The following is a 24,307-nucleotide window of genomic DNA, read 5'->3' as shown; positions in this document are numbered from 1 at the left end:
GAAGCCTCTCCTAGCAAAGGGGGCGGGGCGGGGGGGGGGATAGGGACGAGGACCGGACAGAAGGGGGACCATCTGGGAGGGGGCAGGGTCCTGGGTCCTGGCCGGCGTGGGGGCTGCGCAGAGGCGGCCACTGGGCCCCGCCGCCTGGCGCTGAGACCCGAGGAGAGAAGGGCAGGGGCTGAGGGGTGCGCGGGTGGGTCCGCAGGGACCAGTCCTCCGGGAATCCCCGCATCCGGCAGCGTCATCCTGAACGTGACCTTCTCAGTTTCCGCACCAACAGGCATCTTGAAAAACAAAGTCACTTACCCGCCGCCGCTGACCGAGAAGAGCCTGAAGTCCCGGCTCCGGGAGAAGCTGGCCGAGTGCGAGCAGAGCCCCGCGCCATCGCGTTCGTCCTCCCTGGGCTCGAGCGACGGGGCCCGCGCCCCCGACGGCGCCATCACCGTCAAGAGCCCGCGCCGGGAGCCGGGGCGCGAGCACCTCAACGGGGTGGCCATGAACGTGCGCGCCGGGAGTGCCCAGGCCGCCGGTTCCGACTCCGAGTGAGTAGCCTGGGCCTCGGCTGCGGGGCTGCAGGGCTGCAGGAGCAGCCCCCAGCCAGCCTTCCCTCTGTCCCTTGTCGCGGGACAGGTGTCCAGTCCAGAAAGGGGCGGTGCTCAGGGGCCCAGGGGCTGCACCGGGGTACCGGGGAGGGGAGGGGCCTCTGCGGGGGTCAGGACAAGTCGGCCCCAGAGGAAGCGGACTTCTGACCTGGTGGAGGGGGCGGGGGCTGCGCTGCTGACATTGAGGCCCTGTGGGGGCCACAGTGGCCAAAGCCCCCAGGGCCTGCCCAGCCCTGAACTTCCAGGACTTCAGACTGTGCCGGACCAAGCACTTTGTAAGGATCTTGTCCAGCTCGTTACTGCCCTGTTTTGTGGTCGAGGACGCCAAGGCTCTGGGGCGCCCCTCTGCAGAGGCGAGGAGCTGGGATCTTGGCCTCTCCCCGTAGCTGCTCCCTCCCACAGACTCCCAAGGGAGGAGCAAAGACCGGGAGCCAGGTCCTCTAGAACGGCTCTCTTAAAACAGAAAAAGTTCGGTTGCTAACCTTGATGCCCCACGCTCTGCGGTGAGGCTGGCTGTGTGGACGCTCAGACGAGCCTGGCCCTCCCGGCGGCTCAACCCGCCCCCTCTCCTGCCTAGCGCAGCTGTGTCCACACAGGAGCTTGCCCTCCTCGGAGCCCCCGGGCATTCCCTGTCCCCTGACTGGGGATTTCTGCTCCCTGCCCCCTGTGGGACCTCAGCCCACCTGCTGGCTTCTTCCCACGCACAGAGGCAGCAACGAAACCTCAATCTGAACCGTCAGGAAAGCGGGACACGAGCCCAGCGCCTCCGTCCAGGCCCCTGTGCTGCGTCGAGACACCCTTGGACCTTGGAGCCCAAGGGACCACGGCCTTTCCAGTGAAGCAGGCCCTGGTGGTGGGGGTCCCTGCTGGCAGCCCCCTGGCTGGTGTGACGGACGGTCTGGACACAAAGCTCTGGGCCGCCCCCAGGGGCTCAGGGCCCAGCTGACCCCTGACAAGTGCCAAAGGCCACAGGCACAAGGAGGCGTGGACTCCCGGAGGCTGGCACAGCTTGATCCAGACCCAGAGCCGAAGCCGTGCACCCGCGGGCCAGGAGAGGGCCCAGGCAAGAGCTGGCAGGGCCCGAGCTGGCCTCAAGAGAGAGGAGCTGCCTGGCCTGGCTGGCTCTTTGCAAAGACACTCCTCGTCTTAAAGCAAAGGACTTTGCTTCGTTGAAAAGGTGTAGATGCTTCTGTATATTTGTATGGAACTCTGAGAAGGCGAAAGCCTGTGTATATTTTGCATTTGTACGGATTGATACTGAGAGATCTGCAGAACGACCGCTATTTTTTTTACATGAGGGAGATTGTACGGTTGTACTTGAATCTGGCACGCATCGATGCAGCTGGTGTCCCAGCAGATCGGAGGTGGGAAGTGCGTTGGGAGTGAGGTTGTCTTTAAACAGAGGCTCCTGCTGCTGCTTTCGGCCAGTACACAAGGACTGTGGGCATTACACGCAGCTGCCTGAATTCACACACGTTTGTTTTCGAGACGTTTGCCATCAGCTCCCAGCTGCCTCGACGGTGGTGGATCCGAGACAGAGGCAGGGTGGGACTCCTGCAGGTGCCCCACGGCTGCCCCCCACCCCCGGTGCCCACACCGGGCCCGCTCTGGGCCCTGCAGGCCTCCCTGGCCCCGTGGTCCTGCAGGTGGGGACTTCTGCTCCGCTGCTCCTGTCCCCAGTGGGACCTCGGTGTTCACACGTTCCCGATTCAGACGGAGGTGTGAGGTCTTCCGGGAGGCCACGCTCCTTCCTGCCAATTCTCCAGCTCTTTTAGACTCTGAGGATCTGCGGGAGGGCTGGGGCCCCACCCCCGAGTCCGACCAATTGCTTCATTTTGCCTCAAATGGCCAATTGTGCACAGGGACAAAGCCGCAGCCACACTTGTCAATGGTTACCAGGCTGTTTTTTGGAAGCTCCTACCGAGGATCGGCTGGGGCCGTCCCACCGTGGGCAGTTGGCACAGTGCGGCCCAAGGTCTGTGGAACCGGGCCCAGAATCACTCAGACACGTTTCATTCGTTTTCTTTGTTCTTTGAATCAGGCGCCCAAATACATTACTAGCACAGCTGCTTCCAAATACGAGAAACCATAAGATATGCTAACAGCAGGTGACTTCCACGGCGCAGTACTCTGACGGGAAGGAGGGCGCTGCTCACGACACCAGGGACCGCGTACGTGAGACCAGTCTAAGGCCACGCACTTCACACCCAAGGGAAACAGCCCCCACGGTCCACAGGTTGGAATGAATGATGTGCCTTAACAGGTGAGTGGCCTTTTGAAGACGGAAAATGATAGCATCAGTAAGTGTTTACCACCGACGAGACGCTTCCTACATAAAGGACGTTTTGACATTCGCAAGTCTGAACACCCACCTTCACACCATCACGGCCTCTTCTGCGACTCGGGCCCTTTCAGGTGGTTTTTGATTTGATCAGAATTGTTACCAAAAACCAATGGTCAAGTTTTATTAAGACAGGAAAAACTGTAAACCTATTTTTGTGACTTAAGACTTTATAAGAGATGAGACACTGGAGATTTTTTTAACAAATGTCTATTTATTGTTCAGAACACTGGAATCGCAACAAGAGTCTGCAATAAATTAAGATTTTTGAACATGCGCTTCTGCCGTGCTCATCTCCCCCGTCCCCACTGCCCTGCCCCGCTTCCTGACGCAGCTGTGGAAGGGACCTTGGACAGGATGCCAAGGACAAGCCGGGGGAATGGGGTGGGGGGGGGGGTGGGGGGGGGAGGAGCTGTACTAGAACTTTCTGTCCATTCTCCTGACAGAACTCTGGACGAGCTGGCCCTACTTGGGGTTTCCTGACATCCTTAAATCTAGCTCTCACCGTGTGCAAAGGCACCAGCCCGGGGCCTTTCCCTCAGGATCCGTGCACGTGGTGGGGGTGACGGGGCCTGGCAGTGAGGTGCCCACTTGGGAAAGAGGCACAGGGGGGAACACGTGTCCTACTTCTCAGCCCCCACCCCTCTGGTCTGCCAGGGTCTTCTGAAGGTCACCTGGGGGGTACAGCCCTAGAGCCTGCTGGCCCCCAGGTGAGCGGACAGGGCAGTGGGAGGGGCCAGAGTCCCAGCTCAGGAGCTTGGCCCGATGGCGCCCCCTGGCCGACAGCTGCCGCTGAATCTCTGAGGCGGCACAAAGTGGCCTTCCACAGAGGGCCGGTGGCCTCAAGGGCACATGGAGGGCGGGCAGAGCCCAGCAGGGGGAGGAAAGCACTGCCAGCTGGAAGGCTGCCACGCGCCTCAGGTGAGGCCTGGGTGGCCCGAGCGGCAGCGGCGGGTTTGCGCCCGTCCCCCACCTTCCTCCACCGGCGGCCTGCAGGCTGCAGATCTGGCCCTGGGCTGATGAGACGGGCAGCGCCTCCCTGCGGCCTGTGCCCAGGGCGCTTCCTCCCTCCTGCCGTTTCCGAGGGTCGCCTTGCACAGAGCAGGGTGGGCCGGTGGGGCCTTCCCAGAGCGGCCACAGCTTACAGCTGGGCTCATGGGCAAGAGGCCCAGCCAGCAGGGCAGTGAATCAGGGGACACGTGGGCCCAGGCAGGCTCCGTGCTGTCCCCTGAGCAGGCAGAACAAGGGTGGGGTTCCGGTTCCGGCCTCCCCGCCACCGCACACCCAGCGGTGGTCCGCCTTCTGGCCGAGGCCGAAGCCCCACCTCTCGGGACGCACTCCTTTACCTGGATCACAGGATGGGTCCCAGACACCCCGGGGCAGGCCCACTCCCCTCTTTCAGCCTCGGGAGCCTCCTGCTGGGGGGGAGCCTCCTGCTGGGGGGGAACCTGGGGGATGGGCCCGGAGCTAAGGGTGGGGAGAGGGCAGACTGAGGCAGGGACAGGTCTGAGGAGGCGGGACACTGGGGTTTCAGCTCTTTGGACGGCATCGCTTCCCTCATCAGGTGGTGTGGAGGGAAAACTGCTCTGGGCACAGCCCCAGCACCCCGACCATCACCGAGGGGGACCACTCTGGTCCTGCCTCTGGGAAAACGGGCTGGCACCTCGCTCCCAGCCCCGCTCAGCGGCCTGGTCTTAAAGCCCCCCAACACTGCGTCACACTAAGCCAGCCACAGGGCCCAGCACACTCCGTGCCCTTTGCCCAGGCTGGCAGGGACATGGGGTCAGGCCAGAGGCTGGCCTCCCTGCAGGCTGCAGCCCCCACACCAAGGCTGGGGCAGGCGCCGAGCGGGGTGCCTGGCCCGGGCCTCCCTTCCCGGCTACACGGGACGGCGGCCCCCTCTGCTCTGAAGCACAGCCGTCCTGACGCACACAGAGAACCGAGGGCAGCAGGACCCCGTCCAGACACAGGTCTCAGTCGTCCACCCCCCCTCCTGACCTGCTACACCTGACTTCCTAAATCCAACGGCCTGCCTCCTTCTCCTGGCCCACAGCCCACCGGTCTATTCGCTCCCACCCATACCTCAGAGACCAGAGGGATTTTCTGCTCAAAACCACCTAGGCCTCCCTCCCGTTCAGAAGGAAGCCCACCTCTCACGGTAGTCCTCTGGGGCCCGTGATCTGCCTCAGGGGGAGGGGGTTCACACCCCTGGGACCCAGACCCAGGACTGGTCCTGTCCCCACTACAGGCCCTGAAGGGCGGGGCCACGTGACAACCTTCCCGGGTGCTTCTCCTGCAGCACCATGCCTGGAGGGCTATGCTACCTCTAGTCTAGAACCTTCTGTCCATAGAAGACAGGGAACCACACTTCTGGCCCCCACAGAAGCTCAAAGCTCCAAGAATGTGCTGGGTCTGGGGCCAGTGAGAGAAGGGAGCCCAGGCTCTCTGTCCTTAGCAGAGCAGGGGGCTGAGCCCTTGGGGCGAAGCACCAGGAAACCTGGAGGGGGTGCTGCCCTGCCCAGGCCCCACCTTCAGGGCAGGCAAGCTGGAGGCAGTGGGGCCCAGACACGGCCTGTCCCTAGGAAAGGCCGATTTCCTGCCTGACCCACCTGACAACTCCCCGCACACCCCCAGGCAGAGCGTCTCCATACTTCCCACCCCCAAGGCCTGGGGCTGTTGCCCAATGGGGCCCTAACTGCACACACAGCAGGCGAGGGGCTCTCTAGGACTCTGCGGTGATGAAAATGCCCCGGCGCCAAAGCGTGTCTGTCGCCCACTCAGCACAGCTGGCTCTGAAGTTTTTATCCTCACTTGCCAAGCAGTTCTCAGCCTGGCCTGTGCCACAAAACGCACACATGCACGCACACCTATGCTACGGGCTGAGTTGAGTGTGCCCCCGCCAAAACCGGAATGTCGAAACCCTGAATCCCCAACTTAACAGTATTAAGAGATGAGGCCTTCGGAAGGCACTTAGGTCACGAGGGTGGATTCCTGGTGAACGGGGTTAGTGTTCTTGTAAGAAGCCCCAGAAAGACCCCTCACCCTTTGGCCGTGTGAGGACACAGCGAGCGGTCGGCTGTGAACCTTCAGGGGAGGCTCGGCCGACCCCGCTGGCACCCTGACCTCGGACTTCCGGTCTCTGCAACCACGAGGAGCAAACGTGTCGTTTGTAAGCGGCCCCACCCGAGGTGGCCGGTGCCAGCAGCCCAGACGGACGGAGACACACAGGCACACGCTGGCTGCGGCCAAGCCCTCCTCTCTGGGACGCAGGCCCCTCAGGCCTTCCCTCGGAGGCAGCCAGGGCACCGAGCATTCTGCAGGGGGAGGGGGGCCTCTGGGCCTCAGGCCGTCACACACCCCGAGGGCGCCCTGGCAGGTGGGGCTCGGCTCAAGTCCACCACCACCCCCTCCCCGCCACAGGGGAGGGAGGGCACGGTGGGAGTGGGGAGCGAGGCCTCCAACCCTCCTCCTGAACTGTCCGCCTGCCTCTCTGCACCTGCGGCTTCCACCCCCCAGGAGACCCCCGTCAGAATCTGCATCCCAGACAGATGTTTTATTGACTGCTGTCCCCGCGGCCTCCTCGGCCAGGTCCCCTGCGTGCCTGCAGGTGGGAAACTTTCCAGGGAGCATGAAAGAGCAACTCTAGAAACGGGGCACTTGGGACACACCCACTAGCCAGCAAGTCCTTCTGGCCAGAGCGCCGACTTGGAGAAGCCAGGGCTGGCCTTTCCGGGGCTCTCCTCGGCTCTGGCGGCTTTCTGGAAGCTCGGCCAGCCTGGAGGGAACCGGGGCCGCACACCCCGCCAAGCTCCCCCTCGCTGCCCCACCCCAGGCTCTGTTCCTCCGCGTCCGCGCCTGGCGCTTGCCAGCAGCCGCAGCCTCTTTCAGAGCGTGGGACCCAACCCTGGGCCGCCGCCCGGGCCATCGCTGGGGCCCTCGGTGGACACCCGGGACTTGCTCTTGCCCTTCTGGAGTATGTAGGCAGACGGCCCCAAGCGCAGGATTTTCCCGCTGCCCAGACACTCATCCCCTTTGTAGAAGACGGCAAACTAAAGAGGAAAGAGGCCCGTGTCACCAGCAGTGGGACCTGGCGCCAGATGCCCACAAGCAGCCAGCAGTGCGGGGGTGGGGGGGGGGGGGAGGGGGAGGGGGAGGGGCAACGCTCTGCCTGCCCCTCCTCTGTCCCCGCCCCCACGGGCCAAGACAGGGCAGCTGGGCCTCCCAGTGGCCAAGCAGGAGCAGCCCTCACTGCTGTCGTGCCTGGGGGAGGCATGCCGGGCGCGGGGCTGGGTGCGGCTTCCACCCTCGCTGCCCGGGTGACCTGAGCCCCCACCCCGTGAACCGGGTGCCCTGGTGGGGAGGAAGCACGGCGCATCCTTCCGGAGCACGAAGCCCACTGGCCGGAGCCCTCTCGGCTGAGCCAGTCCTAACGCCCAGGGGCTCCAGGCCCCGCACCCCCAGGGGTCGTGTGAGGCCCCGTCCTGCCTTCCAGCCGGGCTCCCCCTCCTCCCTCTGCAGCACCGCACAAGACCGGGCGTGCCCCACTCACCTGTCCGGGGGCAAGGGCCCGCACGGCCTTCACGGCCGTCACCCACACGGTGCCGTCTTGATTGAGGGTCAACACGCACGGCACTGTGTACGAGAGAGGGGTCCTTAGGGGGGGCTCCGGCCTCTCCACGCGTGCTCGGCCCCAGGCCTCGCACCCCCAGGGAGGAAGGAGCCCCGCCCGCCGGGGCCCACAGGCGCACGCACCACCTACGGCTCGGCCGCCACAGCCGCAGCCCCTGCCCGCGGCACCGACGACGGAGGCGAAGCCGGCCTCGAGCCTCCCGGTGCCGCTCCCAGGGCTGGCCCTCGAACAGGGGTTTGGAAGGGGTCATCCAACCCAACGGTGGGGGACCGTCGGGCCGCGGGTCTCACGGCCACTGCCCTCAACTGGGCTCCCCTGTCTGAAGGGACCCTCCCGCTCAGTCACCTAGCGCCATCTGGTGGCGGAACCGGAAGTGGCACTCCATCATCTTGTCGCGGACCAGGGCGGCGGGCGGCTCCTCCGCGATCCAGTGCACGCGGCTGGTCCGCAGCAGGTCCCGGTACAGAGCCGGGTGGTCTGTCCGGGGGGCCTGCGGAGCGGAGCGTGCAGGTCAGGGCACCGAAGCCCCCGGCGGGGGCGCCCACCCAACCGCACGCCTACTGGTAACTGGGGCGTCGGCCACGGAGACTCGGGACCAGCCCACGGCCTTCCCGTCCCCGTTCCGCACGGGAGGAGACCAAGGCCCAGGAGGGACAGTGGCTCATCACGGTCACACACGGCGAGCGGCTGACCACAGCATGCTGGCTGCAAGTTCACGCCTCGCTGCCCCCACCTGCCTGGCGCACGGGCCCGCCAGGACGCTGGCTTGTCTTTCAAAAAGGTCACCTCAGGCAGCCCGTCAGACACCAAGCGGCTGAGGAGAGAAGGGACAGGGCAGGCTCCCCGGGGCTGTGCTGGGGCCATCTGCCCCTGGAGCCCCTGTCCCCACCCCCCCCACCCCACCCCCCCAGGCAAGGATATCCTCACGGGGACAAACGTCAGCTGATGACCCTACGGGTTTTTCTGAAAGCAAAACAGACCACTGAAATTTTACTCTAAAACCACTTTAATTCATACACGACCACAACCCCTGCCCCGGCTTCTACGCCTACAGCTCTTCCTGGAAGGAGATACCCAGAATCAGGGGGCGAAGCCAACTGGCCTCTCGGCCGGTGTCTAAGAGAAGGTCCCCCGGTTATGTGACAGCATGAGATGGCAGCCCGCTCTCTCAGGGCAGGGCCACTGTCAGGGGGGAGGGGCTATCCTGCAGGATGTTAGCAGCGCCCCGGCCTCCATCCAGCAGGGGACACTGCCGAACGTCCCGGGGTGCAGGGCGAACGCACCCCCTTTGTGAAGCCCTGCTCTAGAGCCCAGGGACGGGGGGGTGGGGGGGGCACAGAGGTCCGGGGCCCCGCTGTGGCACACAAACCGGTCTGGTCCTGGCTCCACTTGGGCCAATGACTTGCTGGAGCCTGGGCGAGCCCTGTCCCAAGCACTGAAGCTACCTCCTCTCTGTGGACCTTCGGGCTCTCTCCTAACAAACAGTATCTACACGTAGCAGCTGACGACACGACCGCTAGAGTGACCGGCGTATGGTAAGAGCCTAAGGACTACCTTAAACAAACGCCTTCTGGTACCTTGGGCCAGTCCCAGGAGGACGCAGAGGAAAGGCAAGGGTGGTCCGTCAATCACTGCCGTTCCGTAGGGTTTCAGCAGCCCTGCCTGGTCTCACAAACACTGTGGGCCGTGCCAAACACAGACCTCTGTCACCTGCCTAAAAGGCCAGCCCGACTCACCACAAACACGTCACCCTTGGTGCCGTCCTTCTCCACCACATACCAGGGCTCGCGTAAGCCGCCTATCCTGGCTCTCTGGCCCAAAGTATACAGGAACCAACCTACGGAAAGACAGTTCCTCAGGGGACTGGCACCAGCCCCCTCCCAAACAGCACACCCCTCCTAACCGGAAGGGGTGGATGAAGGGGGACAGTCAGGAGGCTCCGCGGACCACCGCCGAGGGGCAGTCCTGACCACACACCTGAGCTCGTCCAGGCCCTGCCCCGCGCCTGGGTTAGGCTCTACCTCGCAGCCCCGGAAGGAGCCAATTCCAGCTGCTGGACCACCTGACCCGCGAGCAGCAGGAAAGCTCCTTTAGAAGGTGGACTGGGCGTCCTCCGGGCCCACGACCCCCTCCTGCCGAGCGTCCACCAGCCCCTCTGATGTACGAACCGCACGGGGGCTGTGGCATCCGGGCTGCCCCCGACTGCTCTGTGCACTCCCCACGGAAAAACATCACAAGACCAGATGGCCAAGCCGCCACCCCCTCCTTCCCTCCTGAGGGGATCACAGTGCCCCGGGCCACCGTGCTGTGCTGGAGATGGGCAGGCAGCACCCTGCAGTTCTGTCCCCAGCAAGGCTGTCACCTCCACCTGTCTCCGCTTGGGGACTTTTGTAAAAGCCCACCCCCGACAGGAAAGTGAAGCCATCTACCCAAACTGGGGCGGTGGATTCCAAAGAACCACCTGTGAGACTGGCCACGTCTGAGCACCAGCCCTCGCCCCCCACCAGGTCAGGCACGCTCTGGGTCAAGACCTACCTGGCCATCCAGGGCCCGAGGGCTTCTCTGGCTCCAGGGCACAGACCCACCACTCACCAACCCAACATCCATCCCCCCTCCCCCTGGGCTGTGAATGCTGGCGCCTCGTTAGCCGGTCGCAGCCTCCCCACACCCGCTCTGTGCAAGCTCACGGTGCCCCCCTGAAAACGCCTGCGCATGAGCAAGCAGCACCCCAAGTGCAACACCGCTGCCTTATGCGGACACCCTCTGATCCCACCTCTTCCTTGTTCTAGATCTGGAAGCTCCTACTCTGGAATCAGTCGATCACACTTCTTTCACGAGGGTGGGATGTTTTCTTTTCATACAGATAATTCCACGTGCAGGGACAGAACACCCAACTGGAGAGCGAAGTCTTTCTGACTCGGATGGCACCCCTCTCTGAGCCGCAATGCCTCCCGGCCACAGCCGCCACCACGCTCCCTCGCTCACCCGCGACCCCCACCCACGGGCTTCTCAGACTCACGGGCAGATGTGGAAGGAATTACAGGCTTCTCGCCTCAATTTCCCACAGCGGAAGCCCGCCCCACGACTCGGGGAGTTTACAACGAAGGGCAGCCCGAGGCTGTGTCTCACCTTTATGTGTTCCCAGAACTCTGTTGTCTTCTATGGAAATAAATTTACCAGGCCGAGGCTGCAGATACTGGAAAACAAGCACTTCCTTACTAACGGATCCAAGTCCAGAGCAGAAACACGGGTCCACACTCACGCGTCAAAGAACACTCACCTGAAGGATGAAATTTTCAAAATTTCTTTTACCGACGAAGCAGATGCCCATGCTCTGAAACGAAAGGAGGGCCGTGCGTGAGGAGAACGAACAGGCAGCTGGCGTCCGCACGAGGACACGAGGACCAGCCAGGCCGGGAGAACGAGAGACGGGCACCTGGGCCTCGCCGGGCCCCACCGCCTGCCCTGAGCCTCGGCACACCTCCGGGCTCCGGGCCTGGCTTTCCTCGGCCAGCACCCACGGACACCAGTCACACCCACAAACAGACCTGAGGGGCCCGCAGAACCTCTTAGCCTCTCCTCTTAGCCGGGTCTTAAATAATGGACCCCCGACCCTGGATCTTATGAGCTCAGCGAGGCCGCCATCACGTCCACCCCTGGCAGGATGTGGCCCCAGCGCGGCAGACGTCAGCCCAGCTGCCCCAGGAGAGAAAATGACAGTCGTGCGAGCCGTCAGGCCACCGTCCGGGAGCCATGGGGGACACGGGGGCCAGAGCAGGACCCGGAAGTAGAGGCAGTGGGCCAGAAGCTGAAGCATCACAGCAGAGTCCGTGGAAGAGAGGACTCCCTCGGGGAGGCCTACTCCAGCACAGGAGACACGCTGGAACGCGCTCCACGCGGCTCCTGTCCCGTCACGGCTTTCTGGCCTGTTCTCTACGGTGCATCTCTGCAGTGTGGCGCCCCCTCCCCCAGCTCCCATCACAGAGCCACACCCAGAAACTGAACAGGTAAACAGAGGAAGAGAGATGATGGGTGGCGGGATGTGTCAAAGGATGTGGTCCTGGGAAGGGACGGTCATGCTCGTGCCCAACCCTGGACGTCACCCGGTCAGACCGAGCGCACCGAGCCTGCGGGACCATCCCCTAGCACTGAACCTCCACCACGCTGCCCTCACCTTCACTCCAATGCATGGGCTCTTTCTTGCCTCAGGGCCTTTGCACATGCTCTTTGCACTACTGGGACTGTCTCCCCCCCAGCCCTCTCTGTGACACTAAATCCTATTCATCCCGAGGTCTTAGGTAAACGTTAACTCCTAGGAGCCCGTCCTCGGGTCGGGGTCAAGCCCCGATCTAGTTAGAGCCCCCTGGTGTGAGGAATTCCTTTCACAGGATCCTCTAATGTCCTACACAGACGTTGTCTAATTTTACGGTGGTTTGTTTCGTGAAGACACCGTGTGCTCCTCACCCACCCTCACAGGCCCGGAGCACAGCACCCTCGACTGAGGGGCTGGACGAGTGCGGGCAGCGCCAGAGCTCTGGCCCGGGGCGTCTCGGGGCCTGGTCCTCACTGTGCCGCCCTCGCCCGGCAGGCTGGGCCAAGAGCACCCACTGAGCCACCACGGCTGCTGTGAAAAGCTGCCCACCCCGGAGTGGGGCCGCGGAGGGGTCGGGGGGGGGAGAAGTCCCGTCTCAGCGGCCTTCTGAATGTGCACAGGGCCTCCCAGAGCGCGCAGCCCCGCTCTCTCCTGACGTTAGAGCCTGGGGAGGACACGGGGCGGTGACCACAGGGCCCTGCTTCTCCCCAGACCGCGGAGAGGGCGACGCGAGCACAGTGCCCTCGACCCTACCTCTTTCTTCTGGAGCACATGATGAAGTCTATTCTCTGCAGCTATTTTCTTGACAAAATGTTTCGTTAATCCCCCCAGAGGGAAGAGGGTTCTCCTCAGGGCATCTTGGGAAACCTGGCTGAGAAAGAAGGTCTGGTCTTTAAAGCTGTCAGCTGCTTGTAGAAGCTTTACCGCTGCCAAGAGTAAAGAACAAAACAAGTTGCAGAAATAAAAATGATGGTACTTTGCTCTGAATAACGTCTTTCCCTCTACTTGGACTCCCCCTGGCCTGTCAGAAGCAAAAATCAATACTCAAAAGCAGACTACCAGAAAGAAAAAAAACACAACAGACAATCACCATGGATAAGGGGAGAAAAACTCTCCCTGATTCATCTACCATTAAAAACGATACAGGGGAGGGGCGCCTGGGTGGCTCAGTCGGTCAGGCGTCCGACTTCGGCTCAGGTCATGATCTCACGGCTCCTGAGTTCGAGCCCTGTGTCAGGTTTTGTGCTGACAGCTCAGAGCCTGAAGCCTGCTTCGGATTCTGTGTCTCTCTCCCTCTCTCTCTGCCCCTCCCCTGCTCGTACTCGCGCGCTCGGTCTCTCTCAAAAATAAACATTAAAAAAAAAAAAGATACAGGGAAGGCGGATTTTATGCGATAAGGAAATTTATTCCAGTTCGCACATTAGATGACAGTATTTTAAACGCCACGTGAAACCATTCTGAAGTGCCAAGGTGAACTGTCTACAACACGCAGCCACGTGGGAGGCGAGTGGGTGACAGGACCCCCGGACACCCCCCGACGTGGGGTCAGCTGTGCGGTTCCCCACACCGCCACGGTGCCGCGCCCCGCTGCCCGCTGCCCCCAGGCCCCAGGCCCCAGGCCGGCGAGAGTGCCTCGAACTCCTCCCCTTCCTCAGCTCAACGCTTCCTGCCGAGAGTCACGCAGGCGTCTGTGCGGCGCTCCGGTGCCCCCACTAGAGACAAAACCGTCTCTGGCTCTCAGGCAACGGTGCACAGGTGTGACTGACCGTGGCCCTGGGACCCCGCATCGGAGGCGGCCCAGCTCCAGCACTGGGCCCCACCGACCCAGCCCGGCACGCGGCGGCACTTCCATGACCGGGACCGTCAAGCTCCCGCTCCGAGGTTCAGGGACCGACGGGAAAAGCTACGCGGGCTACCGGTACACGGTGCCGAGAGGCCGCCGCCCGTCACCCTGAGGGCACGCTACCGTGTGCGACGGGCCCAAACACACGTGTGCCGGTCAGCCTGGCACAGTCCCGTGTGGAACACGGGCTCTGTACAGGTCATGGTCACCCGTGACCTCAACCCTGATTCTCGCTTTTGCCGTGGAAAGTTGGACTCTCCCCATTTTACAGACGAGGAAACCGAGGCTGGGATCACTGAAAGGGTTCAACGGAACGGTGCAGGTGCAGGTGGGTGCTATTCCCTAATTTTCTAGGCACAAAGCAACAGAATCAGTTGAAAATGAAAAACGGAGTTCGGCCACCCGGTCATCGGTAGGCACGCTCGTTTGCCTAACGCTCCTTGTTGTTTCAAAACAAAAGCCAGTCAAACAGCGTCCACATAAAAACCCCAGGACCTTGGAAGCAAATGGCATTTCCTCACAGTTTGGAGTTTTTTTTTTTTTTTTTTTTTTTTTAATTTTTTTTTCAATGGTTTTTATTTATTTTTGGGACAGAGAGAGACAGAGCATGAACGGGGGAGGGGCAGAGAGAGAGGGAGACACAGAATTGGAATCAGGCTCCAGGCTCTGAGCCATCAGCCCAGAGCCCGACGCGGGGCTCGAACTCACGGACCGCGAGATCGTGACCTGGCTGAAGTCGGACGCTTAACCGACTGCGCCACCCAGGCGCCCCACAGTTTGGAGTTTTTTAAAACAAACTCAAAACCTATGATTTAAAAAAAAAAGTTTTTTAATGTTTTTATTTATTTTTGAAAGAGAGAGACAGAGCATGAGCAGGGGAGGGGCAGAGAGCGAGGGAGACACGGAATCCAAAGCAGGCTCCAGGCTCCGAGCCATCAGCACAGAGCCTGATGCAGGGCTCGAACTCACAAACTGTGAGATCATGACCTGAGCTGAAGTCGGACGCTCAACCGACTGAGCCACCCAGGCGCCCCTCAAAACCTATGATTTAAAAAAACAAGTTGACAACCGTTAAAGCAGAGACAGGAACATGCGGGAGATACGCTCGTGCCAGGAACCTTCGCACAACCCTGAACCTCACGCCCATGGCCGGCCGACGGCGCCCCCACTTTGCACAGGTGAGGTAACCAGACACAAGGCCAGGGCCCAGGAGCGCCGGCTCTGGGGGCCACCTGACCCCGCGCACGCTCTCCCCGGGGCCCGGGCCCAGGCCAGGAGGCTCTATTCCAGGTCTCTGGGGCAACTAAGTAAGAATTCAATAAAAGCTCTAGTGTGCCTAAAAAACACACTAAAACAAAGACACGGTCGTATTATTAAGACAACCACACGTTAAAATTACTCAACAAAACAGAGGTCAACGCGATCACAAGTTTCAGAGTGCCTGTGGCCCAGCAGAAAGGTCCAGACGGCTCTGGAAGGCAAACCATGTTCTAGGAGACAAGTGAGCATGCCTGTTCCACATGGAAATAAACCCTTCATCTACTCAGGACCCTTCCGTCCGTATTTACTCAGTGGATCCTGCTGTGGCGCCCCCGAGTGGCGGGGTCTGCGCTCTTCCCCGGCGTGGAGCGGCTTCCGGAAGAGTGGCGGGGAGCGGCTGGGAGGGAGGCAGAAGACGCCTGTCCTCTCCCCCACGTCTGTACCTGAGGCCAAAGGCCCAGCACCCGGCAGACAGCAGTATGAGCTGGGCCTGCGCAGGCCGGGAAGGCGATCTGAGCGCCCTGTGCCGTGGAGGAAGAAGGGCCGCCGGGCAACAGCCAGCACCCTGGGGGCCCCTGCAGCACGACGGCCGTGGCCTTCCGACCAGGCCCAGAGACACGGAGGACAGAGCCCAACTGGGGCCTGGCACAGCAGGACGAGCGTAAGCTGCGGGGCCGGGCAGAACTGGGCTGGGATCCAGGTGTAGTGCAGCGGGATTCTCGCACAGAGCCGCGACCCCGAGGCTCTTCTTTTCAGGAAGCAGCTTTATTCCTGCCGGCACCGCTCAGTTGGGTTCGTACCCAAAAACCGGAGCCCCGAACTCCACGTGGCGTAGTTTTTCGTGTGTTTTTAACTTCTTTGTCTTTCACGTATGGTAACACACAAACATGCAGTCTGATTAAGTGATCTCACGTTACAAGGTCAGGAGGGACGATGCGGTCACATACGTGTGTGGCCAGCTTGCCCTGAGGGTTTTTCTTCTTTCCTTAGGGAGGGGACCCTATCACATTACCACCAGAGGCACCCTGGCCAAATGACTTCATCCGCGCCTCAGTTTCCTCATCTGTGAGACGGGACAAGCCTATCCCCCTCCACTCTAAGAGGAGCCCAGTGGAACGTGTGCCTGTAACGGCCTGGGCTTGGGGGAAAGGGGAAGGTGCCGTGAGGCAGGCGGTCAGCAGGTGCCAACCCTTCAGCGCTCCCACATCAGTGGAAACTTCTCACTCACATATGGCTCTGGGCCCATTTTGTCTCTCACTTCATGGTGACGTGAATCCCTCTTTTCTACAAACAGATGTATGCCACGACAAGCCAGCAGTTGGGCATTTTTCTAGAAAGGTGAAACTGTGCTCCCTCTAACGCAGATCAACTGATCTGCATACGTAATCTCTGTAAACGGATTTTCCACCGGCCTGAGCATCAGGCCCCAGCACCTGGGTCACACTGGATCCATACACCTAAGTCTCGAGCCCTCGAGAACTTGATGGTAAGTAACGAGGCCTGTGAGCACTTCAGCTATCAAGTATCTCCTCAAATATCACGGGAACCCTCAAATCACTAGCACCCAGCGTACAGAACTGGGCTGCAAACCAGATTCAGGTTCCAGCCAGTCGGTGCCCAGGCGCCCGACCGGGACTCCCGCTGCCTCATCCCGGGCTCTAAGGGCAGACAGCCCTCTCGGTAACTGTACTTTTTCAAAACAAGCAAGCTAGTTTGGAACACAGAGACCTGGAGGGCCTGCTCAGAGAGTGACCCGTTGCTACTCTCCGAAACATTTTCCTCTGTGCACAAATACTTAAGGTCTGACCTGGGCGCTTTAACTTACCATTTCTAACTTCAAATCGATTTCTGAAAAGCCCTTCTGGCCTCTTAATGTGCTTCTGCTGAAAGACTTCCTCATCTTCCAGTGAGGTTCTGGCATAGTGACCTGTGGCGACCGCGTCTGCTCCTGTGAGGTTTTTAAAAACACAAGATCAAACTTCAGACGCACAATGGCCGGCCGTGGCCTCCTCGGGCCTGGGGAGCTCAACAAAGCACGCGGACGCCGAGCCTCGTACTGGATGGTCTGCGGAGGGCCGCCTCCACACGGGGGTCGGTGCAGGGGAGGGAGGCTCACCTTTAACTCTTCATTTAAACGGATACAATCTTGCTACAAGATTCCAGTGCAGCTTTAGGAACCTGTGAAGAACCTTTAAGACCCCACAGCGATCGCACGGCCCACCAGATGCCCAGTCTCCTCACACGCTCAAAACCAAAGTCAACACACAATCCAGGGACCGGTCACGCCCCCCCAGAACAAACTGGGGCTAAATGTCAGCCCCCCCAGACGCGGCCCACCGGGGCAGGCTCGCGGGCTGCCCAGGCGCCTGGGGCCCCAGACCTGCGCCCGATCGCGTGTGAGAATGGGCCGTGGAGCCTGCATTTCTCTCTCCTGACATTCAGTTCTGACGTTAGCCATTCAAATTCATCCGGACTTTTGGAGTCCGTTTCGCAGGCGTCATCGTGGTCTGTGAACCCACGTTCTGCCACCCCCTCGGCTGCAGTCGCTCATACGCTCGATCCGCGAGCCTGCTCTGGGCCCACCTACGTCGCCACGGCAGTGCTGACGTGACAGAGAGGCCAGCAGTCTGGTGACACTACTGGACCGCCGGCACAGGACAGTCACAATAACACGTCTTGGCGCGTGGCCACACACGGCAGGGTGAGCCGCCCGGGACAGAACGAACCGAGGGGCCAGAAGTGGGAGCTCCGGCAACAGCAGGACACAGGAACAGGACGGTGGGCGTCACAGCAGCAGACACGCAGACGGTCCGAGCAAGCAAGTGGGCATCAGGGAAGGTCACACGAAGGAAGAGGGGTGCCCCAACGGGCACACGGACACGAGCGAGGAGAACTACCAGAGTAGACAAGATCTGCAGGGCAGCCGTCTACAGGCGGCAGGGCCACGATGGGTTGTTTTGTTCTCGAGAGGGCGCGTGTGTGTGTGCATGCAGGGCAGGGGCAGAAGGGGACAGAGAGAGAGACAGAGTCCCAAAACGGCTCAGACTCAGCACGGAACCCGATGTGGGGCTTGATCCCGTGACTCCAGGATCATGACCTGGGCAGAAATTAAGAGTCAGACGCTCAACTGACTGAGCCACCCAGGCGCCCCAGAATCCAGAATCAGGTACAGACCCAGACCTGTTCTCAAGGCAGAGCAGAAAGCCACGGAGAAAGCCTGCTGAGAACGTCTCAGCAGGACTAGCAAGAAACCAAACGCCGACTTTGCTGAGCTCTAACTCAGGCTCGGGAAACTTCCGCTAACTAGAAGCACGCCTGGAACCGGTGCTGTTCTGAGCAGAACTGGACCTCAGCTCTCAGCTCTCCACCAGTGACCCTGTGTTTCCGCAGGATGTTCTCAAGTTCGTGGCTCCTGAACCAACAGCACAGACCTCGCACCCACGCGGTCCACGGTGAAGACGCGTGCTCTCTTCCTTTGACCCTGTCATTTGCATATTGCCAGAAAGTTCTTTCTTACTCAGTGAGATAGAATATTACTGTTTTCACCGCTTCCTTTCCTTCTGGAAGACGAAACTGTTTATGAGGATTTGGCTGCTATCTCTGAAAACCTTGTGACTTTTAAAAAGATTAAATGGAAATAATGAAATTACTTACCGAGATTATCCACAGCATAATGGAAAAAACAGCTGAATTTGATATGCTTGTTGCAAACTATGTCAGGATTGGGAGTCCTTCCTTTCTCGTATTCACTTAAAAAGTCACTGGAATAGAAGAAAAAGACTTTTGTTTCTGAGTGCGAAACATTCCTCAAAAAAAAATACATCTGTTAAGTTACTTGCTTAACTTGGTTCCTCCTTCTCTTACCAAAACCATAATTTTCCGTAAAATAGGAGAGCTTCGGTATACGGCCGTTTCCAGTATTTTCATCAAATATTCCTTTAAAGCCGGGGGCACTTCCCATCTGAATCTACGACAGTGAATAAACCTGGACAGAAAGTCAGGTATCACCGGCCACTACGGCTCAGCGGCCGTTCTGTCTCCCCAGAGGCTCACGGGGCACGGGGGAGGGGAGGGGGACTGACCCAACCCCAGCCTCCCCTGACTTCGCCCACAAAAGGCGGCTCGAGTGAAGAACGTGCCGGAGACAGCGCGGGAACGACCTCATCCAGAGCGACAACCGGGGCTCTACCAGCTATTCCACCAGCAGCCTGGCGACCCAGGGCCCTGGGCAAACGTGCCAGCAAGGACCTCTCCCACGTGGCTGACACGCTCCCGAGGAGCCCTGGGGGCCGCCAGGGCAGCGGCAGCCCAGCTGGACTCCTGTTCTAACCGGCCAGCTGCCCGGACACAAAGACGGTTCGGCAAGAGCTTCGTGTCTTAGAGCAGTCACTTCGGGAGGACCACGTCCGTGTGTACTCGCGCGACAGGTTGTACGGTGGGCAGGTGGCGCTGTGTGGCTCCTCACTGACCCATGACGGTTACAGACAATGCTGACCGCAGGGGCCACGTTATGAAGACAAACTAAGAACCTGCACAAGGTCCCAGTCACATGCGCATCTCCAACCTCAGCAGGCGATGCCGAGCTGTGTTCCTCCCGCCTGTCACTCCGCTCGGAACGGCTAAAACTTGTGTTGCTCCGTACTTGTATTGTTTTAATTGCTAGAAAGTCGTCGAGGGTTTTCCTTTTTAATGTCGGTTTATTTTGAGAGAGAGGGAGAGAGAGAGAGAGAGAGAGACAGCATGCACGAGCAGAGGAGACACAGAGAGAGGAGGAGAGAGAGAATCCCAAGCAGACGCTGCGCTGTCAGCACAGAGCCCAACGTGGGGCTCGAACCCACAAACCGTGAGCTCATGACCTGAGCTGAGATCAAGAGTCAGACGCTTAACCGACGGAGCCACCCAGACGCCCCCAAAGTTGTCAAGCGTTTTATTAAACCGTAAACTAGTTAAGGCAGAATCCATGCTTTACTCTCTTATGTCCACAGCCCCCAGAACATTCTCTACGTAACAAGTACCGAGTGAATGTTAAAGAGGTTAAGCGTTTACGCTGGTTTACAAAAGCCATGGGAACCATTCCCCAAGCGGTGTAACGGAAGACAGGTCAGTGGCATCAGCAAGAACCAGAGCGGAGCCTGTACAGTGGGAGGGGAGAAGCCCTGCCTGCACCCCGCGAGGGAGACGGCAAGAGACCCCTGAAGGCCAAGTGGGCCTTGGACAGAATTCAGAAGTCTCTGAGCCAGAGAGTGCTATCTTTATGTCCCCAGAGGCGGTACTGGGCCCAGGACAGAGCAAGCACCTAAAAATCATTGTTGGGATTGTTATTAGATCTTTTTTTTTAAGTTTTATTTATTTAAGTAACCTCTACACCCAACGTGGGGCTCAAACTCACGACCCCGAGATGAAAAGTCGCATGCTCTTCTGACCGAGCCAGCCAAGCACCCCCGTGTTAGATTTTTAAAGTCTTAGTGTGTGTGTATGTGTTTCAGGTTTTCAAGAGGCAGAGTGGATCACCTAATTCTTTTTCCCAGAAGCCCCCAATCCCTGACGCGCACGGGAACCACTGTGTGGCACCTGTCAGGCAAGACCCCGGCCTTAGCTACCTTCCCCTACGCCAGCAGCAGAAACGACTCAAGGTTCACGAAGGCATTAAAGAGACTTCTGGCAGGTGGCACAATAAGGAGAGCCAGGCTGCTCCGGGACCCAGGCATGGCCTCTGACGAGAGCTCCCAGGCGGCTGAGGCCTCCCACGCGTGGCCTCTGGCACCAATGCAAACAGCACTGCCCGCCTGTCTCCAGTCTGGCCAACTATGGCGCTGCTTCCCTGGGAAGGGCGGCACAGCACACGAGGAAGCCTCCCGCGTCTCTGAACCGCACTCACCTGAACACGTCATTCCAGTACTCCTTCACGTAGGACACTTGATGGAACGGGATGTCTAGGATCTGGCAAACTCTGTAAGCATCTTCACAGTCTCTGTCGGCAGTGCAAACCCCGTGTTCATCTAGCGAGTCCCAGTTCTTCATGAACACCCCCGTCACCTGGTAGCCTGGGGAAGGGAGGAGGCACAGATCAGAGTCCGTAATCAACCCTGGGTGAAAAGGCAGCGGCTTCTGAGCTCCGAGCAGCTCCCCGGCGGGCCCCCCTCCCACACCACCATCTGCTGGTTCGCCCAGAGATGTCTGCTTTGCTACAAGGCCTTCAAAGTGACTCACATCTTAGCCCAAGACACCTGACTTGCCGGCTGGCTGAGATGCTCCCTCGGCTACACTCCCACAGCACTCTGTAAAGGCCTCGGACATCACAGTGCATGGCTGCACTGCAACTGTTGCCCAGCGTCTACCCCCAGGCAAGCAAGATGGTATATTTGCACCTTTGTGTCCCCCCCTCTCCCCCCGCCTCGGCACGATGCACGCCCAGCATGCGGGAGAGGCTCAGCAAATGAGTCATGAATCAGAGAGCAGGAACTCAACTTTTTTTTTTTAATGTTTGTTTATTTTTGAGAGACAGAGACAGAATGCGAGTGGGCTGGGGCAGAGAGGGAGGGACAGAATCCGAAGCAGGCTCCAGGCTCTGAGCTGTCAGCACAGCCGGACGCAGGGCAGGGCTCGAACCCACAAACCACGAGATCATGACCCAAGCCAAAGTTGGACGCTTAACCCACTGAGCCACCCAGGCGCCCCTAGGCTATTCGATTATAAATGCTATACTAACTTTATCTTTTATGACCCAGTTTTTCCTTTTCTGTTGTAACAAAGTACCCAACCAAATACTGGAAAGACCAGCTTAGGTGAACTACCCAGGTGCCTGCCTTGCAGGAGAAATGTTTCTTTCTACATGGGTAGGCTCAATGTAACAAAAGCCAGAACACATGACTCCAAAGAACAGAGACTGGATGACAAAGCTTTGCCAAAACTAACCTACAAATTTGCAAGACCACCCCCACCCAGCTGGTTAATCCGGTTAATCTGGCCCTCCCCACTCTGCTTCCCAGAGCACCTGACTCCCTTCTCTCTCTCTCTTTTTTTTTTAATATTTACTTTTGAGAGAGAGGGAGAGCACAAGTAGGTGAGGGGCAAAGAGAGAGAGAGAGAGAGAGAGAGAGAGAGAGAGAGAGAGACACAGAATCCAAAGCAGGCTCCAGGCTCTGAGTTGTGAGTTGTCAGCACAGAGCCTGATGCGGGACCTGAATATGCGAACCGTGAGATCATGACCTGAGCTGAAATTGGACACGCAACTGACTGAGCCACCCAGGCGCCCGACTCCCTTCTCTTATAGCTCATACCACACTGGGCTCTGTTGGGTGTGTTCCACTCAGCCCCCTTCTGCAAATCACCGAAACACGGAGCTCTTCAAAGGGCAGGGCCTACATCTCGTCCAGCCTGTCCCAGTGCCCAGCAGTGCCCATTACAGAACCAGAGCCAAAAAAGGGCTTGTGGAATGGAGAGAGCTCCACGCATCCCATCCACACCTGCATTCCAAGTGCCCCAAAAGGAAAGGCTCACAGCAGAGGGTGCACGAATGTCACTTTAAAACTCCACTCATCTCTAACCTCATCTGCCTGCTCATTCTCCCCTTGGAGATGGGACCCGCTTACAGGGGCACCAGGCTCAGGCACTCTAGGACGGGACCTTAGCGCTTCACCCATCCTGAACTTTCCAGGGGGCACATGACAGCAAGTGCACCTCCAACAAGACCAGGAGAGCCCTTGATGCCAAGGAGAGGACCGAGCTCTTCCTTTGCTGAGTCCATCAGCTTCTGGCACTGAGAAGGAAACCCCAGGAAAGGCTGCCATATGAAGTGGAACAGTCTGGATCCTGGCGAGGAGGGGAATGACCTTCCTGAAAAGTAAAACCGTGTATCTGGCCTGCCCACGTCACTCAAAACATGTCACACACGTCATCTCGGACCTTCCAGGGCTCTGCAAGTCTGCCCACCCTGAAGTGCCTAAAATAACATCTTAACCAGGGCGCTACCTGCTTCTCTGCCCTCCTCTCCTTCCACCTCCCTCTGGCCAACACTGCCACACCTCTGACCTTTTGCTCCAGCTGTGGACTCTGCCAGAAGCACTTACCTCCATACTGCAGGCCCCCAATTCTCTGCTTAGTGAAACCCTAGTCTTCCTTCTTCAAGCCTTGCCTCAAACACCATCACCCTCTATGATGCTTTGATTTTCCCGTTCTCAAGTTAGAGATGTTTCTATTCAACGCCTTCAACTATGCCTTTCACAAAACCTACAGTTATTAGTGTGTGCTAATAACCACTGCTGTTTTCTCAATGCCTGACATGTGCTGGGCACTGGGGTAAAGCTTCTGTATGTGTTAAATGCTTCCACTAAGCCAGTGAGGTAGGGTTAGCTCCATTTCACAGACAAAGGGAGCTTAACTAACGTGCCTGAGGTCAGGAACCCCTCATTCATCCCTGCATTCCAAGCGCCCAGAATGAAAGGGCTCACAGCAGAGGGTGCACGAAGGTCGCCAAGCGGATGAGGGCTCACAACGGGAAAGACCACACAGATGGGGAATTCAGCTCATCTCGGCTCCCGACCCCGGGCACTCTCTAGACGCCGGCAAGCAACGCCAGCACCCTGGCGGAAATCTGTCGCGCGATGCACGGCGAGCACCGACGATCCGCTGACGTCTCGGCACACGCGCTGAGGACCGCGTTGGCACCTCGAGGGCAAGGGCCTGTCCGGCGCGGCCCCTGGGCCGCGGGGGTCAGCTCGTTCAGGGCCGCCCGCGGCCTCCCAGGGTCAGCGCCGTCCCCGCCGCCGTCACTCCAGGCAGAGGGCTCCGGAGCCGGGGAGAAGCGCGGCCCCCAGGGTCAGGATCCCTACCACTGGGTCGGTAACCGGGCTGGCGGGGCGCGGGGGAGCGCCCAGGCGGTCGCGCGTCCTCGACCACCCCGTGGAGGGTGAGGGGCCGGGAGCCGGCGTCTCCGAGGAGGGGTCGCTCACCTCTCCGCCTCAACAGCAGCGCGGCCACGGCGCTGTCCACCCCGCCGGACAGGGCGCACACGACGTGCCGCGCCACCTGCATCCGCACGCCGCCAACCTCCCCAACCGCAGCCGCCTCTGCCGCGCCGCGCCGGAAGCCCCGCCCCCGCCGCGGCGTCGCAGACGCGGCCCGGACGGAAACGTGTGTCCGCGCGCGTCGTTCCGCCCTTTGACCGGGCTTCCGCTCTCGAGGCCCCGCCCACGCCCCCTGCGCGCGCACCCTAACTCGGGCTCGCTGCCGCGGCTGCGTGAGCAGCTCCGGGGCGGGGCTAGCGTGTACTTCCGGGTGCACCAGCGGACGGGCTGGAGGCGGGCGAGGAGACGGCGGAGGGGAGGAGCTGGTTTCTAGGAGAGGGAATCTCTAAGCAGGAGAGCCAAGTGATCTCATCTAAATTCAGGAAAATTCTCCTGGGTGCCCTGCGCAGAGGACGAGCTGGGAGCCCGGTTAGGAGGCGTGACAGCCGCCTGGGGAGGAGGTGTACTTGAGGTAGAATCTAGCCCTTGCTGCGCGAATGGCTGTGGGGGGATGACAAAGACCGTGGAGGACT

At 59.9% G+C, this 24,307-nt stretch overlaps 2 protein-coding genes across 8 annotated transcripts in view; one reads left to right on the top strand and one right to left on the bottom strand.

Moving 5' to 3' along the window:
- CELSR1 (cadherin EGF LAG seven-pass G-type receptor 1) overlaps window positions 1-3,219 on the top strand; it is a 137,910-nt gene extending 134,691 nt beyond the window's left edge. The window contains exons 34-35 of one of the 2 annotated variants that reach the window (XM_078449300.2): window positions 281-542; window positions 1,310-3,219. In XM_078449300.2, coding sequence (XP_078305426.2) covers window positions 281-542; window positions 1,310-1,334 — 287 coding nt within the window. In that variant the 3' untranslated portion in view covers window positions 1,335-3,219. Of the gene's footprint in view, window positions 1-265; window positions 543-1,309 lie in introns of both variants that reach the window. The other variant, XM_078449299.2, reaches the window with a different exon arrangement.
- Window positions 3,220-6,481: 3,262 nt separating this feature from the next.
- Window positions 6,482-23,868, bottom strand: TRMU (tRNA mitochondrial 2-thiouridylase). 6 transcript variants are annotated; one of them, XM_060656075.2, is made up of 11 exons: window positions 23,721-23,867; window positions 20,648-20,813; window positions 18,424-18,530; window positions 16,595-16,717; window positions 12,420-12,592; window positions 10,854-10,907; window positions 10,703-10,769; window positions 9,310-9,410; window positions 7,919-8,063; window positions 7,493-7,575; window positions 6,482-6,992 (listed from the first exon to the last, which is right to left on the bottom strand). In XM_060656075.2, exons 1-11 carry the CDS (start codon window positions 23,800-23,802, stop codon window positions 6,828-6,830), a joined length of 1,266 nt encoding a protein of 421 aa, XP_060512058.1. In that variant the 5' UTR covers window positions 23,803-23,867; the 3' UTR covers window positions 6,482-6,827. The 6 variants fall into 6 exon arrangements, with proteins under 6 accessions (XP_060512058.1, XP_060512061.1, XP_081652407.1 ...); XM_060656078.3 differs by lacking the exon at window positions 23,721-23,867 and adding an exon at window positions 18,634-18,754 and having other exon boundaries at window positions 12,420-12,533; window positions 20,648-20,734; XM_081796281.1 differs by lacking the exon at window positions 16,595-16,717 and having other exon boundaries at window positions 23,721-23,868.
- Between the last annotated feature and the right edge of the window lie 439 nt (window positions 23,869-24,307).

The sequence above is a fragment of the Panthera onca genome, chromosome B4 (assembly GCF_046562875.1).
Source record: "Panthera onca isolate mPanOnc1 chromosome B4, mPanOnc1 haplotype 2, whole genome shotgun sequence".
Classification (NCBI taxonomy): domain Eukaryota; kingdom Metazoa; phylum Chordata; class Mammalia; order Carnivora; family Felidae; genus Panthera; species Panthera onca.
Note: the sequence above shows the minus strand (reverse complement) of the source record. Positions and strands in the feature narration are given on the sequence as shown.

What these genes read in the sequence shown, in the direction of transcription:
- TRMU (XM_060656075.2), bottom strand. Translation starts at nt 23,802, where the DNA reads ATGCAGGTGGCGCGGCACGTCGTGTGCGCCCTGTCCGGCGGGGTGGAC. An exon ending in GCTGCTGTTGAGGCGGAGAG is followed by an intron (nt 20,814 to 23,720) that starts GTGAGCGACCCC and finishes TCCCTTCCCCAG; the next exon opens with GCTACCAGGTGACGGGGGTG. An exon ending in TACTGGAATGACGTGTTCAG is followed by an intron (nt 18,531 to 20,647) that starts GTGAGTGCGGTT and finishes CTTCTATTCCAG; the next exon opens with TGACTTTTTAAGTGAATACG.